General features: G+C 39.3%; 2 protein-coding genes across 2 annotated transcripts; one reads left to right on the top strand and one right to left on the bottom strand.

The window, feature by feature from the left end:
- Positions 1-785: 785 nt before the first annotated feature.
- BDF20DRAFT_27524 (uncharacterized protein) lies at positions 786-1709 on the bottom strand. The gene is made up of 2 exons (XM_053075059.1): positions 970-1709; positions 786-877 (listed from the first exon to the last, which is right to left on the bottom strand). The coding sequence occupies exon 1, from the start codon at positions 1660-1662 to the stop codon at positions 1027-1029; it is 636 nt and encodes a 211-aa protein (XP_052940422.1). The 5' UTR covers positions 1663-1709; the 3' UTR covers positions 786-877; positions 970-1026.
- Positions 1710-2524: 815 nt separating this feature from the next.
- On the top strand, positions 2525-2880 carry BDF20DRAFT_27541 (uncharacterized protein). The gene has a single exon (XM_053075060.1). It carries the CDS (start codon positions 2604-2606, stop codon positions 2787-2789), a length of 186 nt encoding a protein of 61 aa, XP_052940423.1. The 5' UTR covers positions 2525-2603; the 3' UTR covers positions 2790-2880.
- The last annotated feature ends 2745 nt before the right edge of the window (positions 2881-5625 follow it).

The raw sequence follows: 5625 nt of genomic DNA on the forward strand, positions 1-5625 counted from the left end.
TTATAGATCACCGTGGAGAACCAGGCAATAGGGAATATCTTGTGCGCTGGAAAAATTACACCAAGGATGATGACTCTTGGATTCCACCTGAAAACTTCACTGATCCTGAAGTAATCAACGAATACTGGAGACGATTGGGAATTAAACTCTCCCATGAAGATATGAATCAGGAAAAAGAACGATATACACCTCCAAAAAATTACAAGAAATCACAGATGCTTAAGAGAATTATGGATGCAGATGATCTTGAAAAAGACATGCACACAGTAAATATGCGTACAGATTCCACATCAGGAAATGGAAAACGCAGGAGATGTAATAATAAGCACACCTCAACATCAGAGAGTCGTGTTATGCGTCGTAGCAAACGCAGTAAACCATAAAGTGACTAGATCATTGGGACATTCGAGTTGTACCTTTTTTCCCACTGGGTTTTTAACAGCATTCATCCCCATCAAGATGAACTTGAATGGATCTGGTTTGACTTTAAACTATAGTATGCACACTACTCAATTGATAACATACCATACATGTATGTCAAATCACTTCATTCACTGTCCTCAAATCAACGAATACAGGTTGATCATGGCAAGCTCACAGAAATGCGTCAAAATTGAATCAAATATTAGGCTTTGAGAGTGCACGCTCAATTCCTTATTATAACTTCTACAAACATTACGCAACTACAATCAAAATATGTATCCTCACCTCCACTTTTAACAGACGATGTTCCATCTGGAGGGGGGTAATGACGTGTTTGGTGAGATAATAACTACAATACTCGAGTACGTACAACCAGGTAGAGAATACATTCTACCACGGTCTATCTATATTGCATCTAATATAGGTTATGTACAACATAGAACAAGATATAGGCCTAAGTATAATAATCACCCAATAAGCATCTGAACCTGAAATTAGTGACTAGCATACGCATCCTCAAATAATATAATTCCCATTAAACCTCACAAAGTAAATAATCCTTCTACTTCATCTGAAGAATAATAAAGACACCTAAGTTCATAGTCATCGACTTACAACTGTTATCAATTTTTTAAATAAGCAAATACAACAGGATTGCTGGGAATCTTTCGATGAAGAAGGGAAGAAAGGGATGCCCTTTCGTAATTGGTCTATATGTTCTTGAGTGATCCAGGTGTTGATCAAGAAGGTCTTGGCTACAGCGTAGGCTACTGGAGTGCGAATGAAATCCAGGGCTCTGAGGCAACGGAGGGTATGGAACTCACGAGCTTTGGCTTGTTTTTCTGCCTCTGGGAGAGCGGCTAGTTCGGTATTATGGAGGATAGTACCAGATAAGGGATCAAAGTCTGCAAGAATAGGAACCTTGGCTTTGGTGAGACGTTGTTTAACGATAGGTGCATAATCGTTGTGCACCAATAGGCTGACGGTTTGTTTAGCTGGATATTGGATATCCAGGATGCGCGATGGGTTGATGTGTATGGCAGCAAGTTTAGCACGTAATTCTTTCAACTTATGGCGAACACGGCAGGGAAGGTGAATGTATTGGTAACCTGGATTTGATGATGCAGGTTGGAACAGGCGTACAGCAGCTCTTCGAGCAGCAGTAGTGACCTTGGGTGGAGCGAGCTTATTGCTGTTGGCTTTAATACCACGATGAGCTGCAGCTTGATAAGGGGACATTTGAGGGGGAGGCAGAGGAGTGCTAGTAGTGCTGGGTGTGTCATCATTGGCATATTTCGATGCTTGTGATCCTTGTGGTGTCCTAACTAGGATATGCGAAGGGGAGGACTTTGTACCCATAGGTGTGTTGGTAGGGATTTTGAAAGTAAAATCACCTGGAGCACGAGATGGATCGCTAGTTTCAGCCATATCAACGTCGTTGTTGAAGGTAGGAGAACGCTGAAGCTGTTGTAATTGCTTACGGAGTTGGTCATTCTCAGCCTTGAGAAGGGCGTTTTCAGCTACTAGAGCCTCCAATTGAGTCAGGCGAGAGCTTTGCGCCTGAATCATGTTGAACAGAGCCGTAATGTACTCTGGTGCATTAGGTGGAACGATGATTGGTGTACTACCACCAATGGGGGTGGTTTCCCCAAATAGAATAGGAGTGTTGAGCACATCCGGGTTGCGTTCTAGCTGCATTTCTACTGGCTCGGTGGTTGGTGAGACAGTAGAGTCAGAGGGGACAGGAGCGGAGATGGGCTTGATTTTTTTGTTATTAGATTTTCTAGTTACAGTCGTTTTACCCATGGTGGAAAGAAGTAAATGGTCGTCGTCAGCAGAAAAAAAGGCTGTGGATATTTCAGTGGCTGTTCTTTTGCTGCCACAAACGCTGAGAGGGCGGCTAGAACTGTTGTTTGTGTTGCTTACTGTAAGTGATGAGGGGCTTTTCTGCTTTTCAGATGTCGCAGATGTTGAGATTGCAATCTCAAGATCGTTTGTACTTTTTTCTGTAGGTGCTGTTGAGAGTGTCGTTAAGGCTGTTGGGAGCTGTTGTTGAGTGTCCTGGACAGGTGCTGTGGTGTTGCTAGTGTCTTTGGTGGATTGTTTGGTTGTAATGGTGATTGTTGCGAAATTTGTACTTGTCACGTGACGAAAAATACCTGTATCCTCCAAAAAAAGTGATGGAAAAGCGGAAGAAAAGGTTCTTCGGTAGTATAGTGGTAAGTATCCCCGCCTGTCACGCGGGAGACCGGGGTTCAATTCCCCGCCGGAGAGTTTTTTTGTTCACAAAATGTACGTCTAGCATAGTCTTTTATTACTTTATCGTGTGTCTTGTGTCGTGCCTCAAAGTAGGTGATACTAATTAGTAACCTTATGTAACAATATAATAGTTAAAAGATAAAGGTCAAGGTTTTTTCTCCCTCTGTAAGATTCTCAAATACAACAGCCAATCAAAATTAAATGAGTTTGAAAAATTAGTATAAATACGTTCATCTTTCTGAAGAAATCAAGAAGACTTCTCTCCATTATCTTTTATTCTTAATAAACTTATTGTTGTATCCAACAGCATATTACTCTTGGATTATTACATAATACTGAAATAAGAGATTGCGGATCCTTATGAAGGTTAGAATAACCGTGAGTGATAGATTTGTTAGAACAATTCTTTTCTTTTACGGAAGAATATTTCATCTGTATATCCGAGACAGCATTGGATGAGTAATTGACTTTATTTAGGAATAAGATATTATAGTATTTGGATTTGATTAAATCAGATAACTTTATGTAGCAGATCAAACCACAATACATAAATCTAATCTACTTAAGCTTTTATCTTCTAACTTGTTGATCCTTACTTTAACCCTTTACATTCTGACAGAATTCAATAAGACTGAAAACGTAGACGTCGGCAGAATTAAGGAATAGTTTATCCTGTCCGTCACGTTAGTTATAATGAAACTGCTGAAGTACTGGTCAAAGGAACCTTTAGTTAGATCAACCCACTTACCTCCTGTCACCGATCCAATCGGTCAAGGCACCGCTATAGCATGATGAACCGTGCAGTAACAATTGGGTATGTCTTTTCTTTTATCATCAGGTCATCTTGTACCTAAGAGTCTCGATAGAAAAAGTTTTTTACAATATCCACAAATATAAATAGAAGTACTTTTTTCCTACATGGTTTTTGTCTTCAATTCTTTATCAGAATATTCTACTTAAAAAAAAGAAGATAACTTGGTCTTCACTGATTCCCTTTTGTTTTCTTTTTCTTATACTTTATCTTATCGTATACAACAATAGTCTAATATTTTAATGCTTACCATCAGCGATGCCCTTCTGCTTGCCAGTATACAGTTTAGTTTGTTGAACAATGGCTGGAAATATAATGTTAGACATGTAGTCAATTCTTTCCATCAATTCTTCATGAGTCATATATGACTTTTCTGTGGTTTCACCATTGTTATCATAACGGATTAAGTCATTCATCTTACGTGCAAACATAAGTGAGAATGGGGTAGAGTTTAATCTCTTGGATACTTTGTTATTAAGCATCAGTTGCACTGAAGGAACATAATAATGCCAATCTTCACCGTTTCCTTCCATTATTTTCGCTAATACTTCTTTTCGTGCTTTGCACAAATCTTTCACTTAAATTACTGGCTGGATGATAAGCGGTGATGTAACGCTTGTCAATTGCCATAAGCTTGAACATGCTGTTGATTAATTCATTCTTGAATTCAGTACCATTGTCAGAAATTGTAAAATGGCGTGGATATCCTGATAATGAGAATATCTTGATAAGAGCTTGAGCAACCGCTTTGGCAGTTTTATCAACAGTGGTTCCAGTATATCAAATCGTGTACAAATGTCTACTACAATAAGTAAGTAGGTATATTGCCCTTGATTGGATTTAAATGGACCAGCCAGATCCATGGCATATGAATCGCCAGGCATATAACTATACACTGGCTTCTGAGGGGTATATCCCTTTTTGTGTACATTGTATTTTTGGCATGTAGGAGATTGGATAACATACTTCACTGCATCTGCTAATAAGTTAGGCCAATGCATATCTAGATTATGAATGTGCTTGACAATATGATCAGCACCAAAATGCCCAATTTATGAGCATCATTTAAAATATCCTGTCTGTCTTTTTCATCGGGTGTAACGTTTACTTTTCCATCTTTTCCGACTGCTTTGTTCTTGCTTGCAGATGTCTCATCACCCCTCTCCATTCCAAGGTAGTCTGAAAAATTCGAGAGAGAGCTTATCTCTGAGAATGTTTAATATTCCAGGAACGTAAACGACATCAAAATCATAAACGAGGATCGTTCCCATCCAATTAATCATCATAGGATTGATGTTATCCTGCGTGAATAAGTATGTCAAACTGCGATGATCAGTGCGAACAGTGAAATGTCGACCCCATAGAAATTTGTGAAACTTCTTCAACGCAAAAACGATCGCTAGCAATTCACGCTTAGTGACCAGATAGTTACGTTCTTCTGAAGTGGAGAGCGAATGAGCCTTGAAGCCATTGTAGATTATACGTTTAGTCGTGAAACCATTGGCATCAGTGGTAACATCTTCTTGATATAGCGCAGCACTAATACCACATTTAGAGGCATCAGTAACTACGTGCATGGGTTTTGTTGTGTCAACAGGTTTAAGTACAATGTTGGACATCAGAATGGCTTTAACAACATCGAAGTGAGCATCTAGTTTTGGAGTCCAAGTGATGTGCTTGGAGCTTTCTAAATGGCGTAAACCATCCAATGGTGCAGTTAAGTGTGCAGCCAAAGGTAAATGTTCCCTGAAATAGTTAATGAAACCGGGGAATCGTTGCATTTGTTTGTCCGTAGTAAGTTTGGGATATTAATGTAAATTGCTTATTTTTCTGTGATCGTGAGATAGACCTTGTTCTGAAATACAGAAACCAAGAAGATATACTGATTTCATGCCTATATGACATTTTTCGGGGTTGAGTATAAGATTACTCCTGGTGAGAGCTTGAATGGCCTGCCTAACATGACTAAAGTGCTCTTCAACAGAACGACTAAAGATGCAGACATCATCTACAAAGTGGTGAGTAAATTGTTTCATATCCTTAAATATGATATCCATTACTCGGGGAGAATTTGCTAGTGAGTGTTTTGATGCCAAATGGTGCACCGACCTGGTGATAATGAACATTTCTGT

The sequence above is a fragment of the Mycotypha africana genome, assembly GCF_025528875.1.
Source record: "Mycotypha africana strain NRRL 2978 chromosome Unknown BDF20scaffold_1, whole genome shotgun sequence".
Classification (NCBI taxonomy): domain Eukaryota; kingdom Fungi; phylum Mucoromycota; class Mucoromycetes; order Mucorales; family Mycotyphaceae; genus Mycotypha; species Mycotypha africana.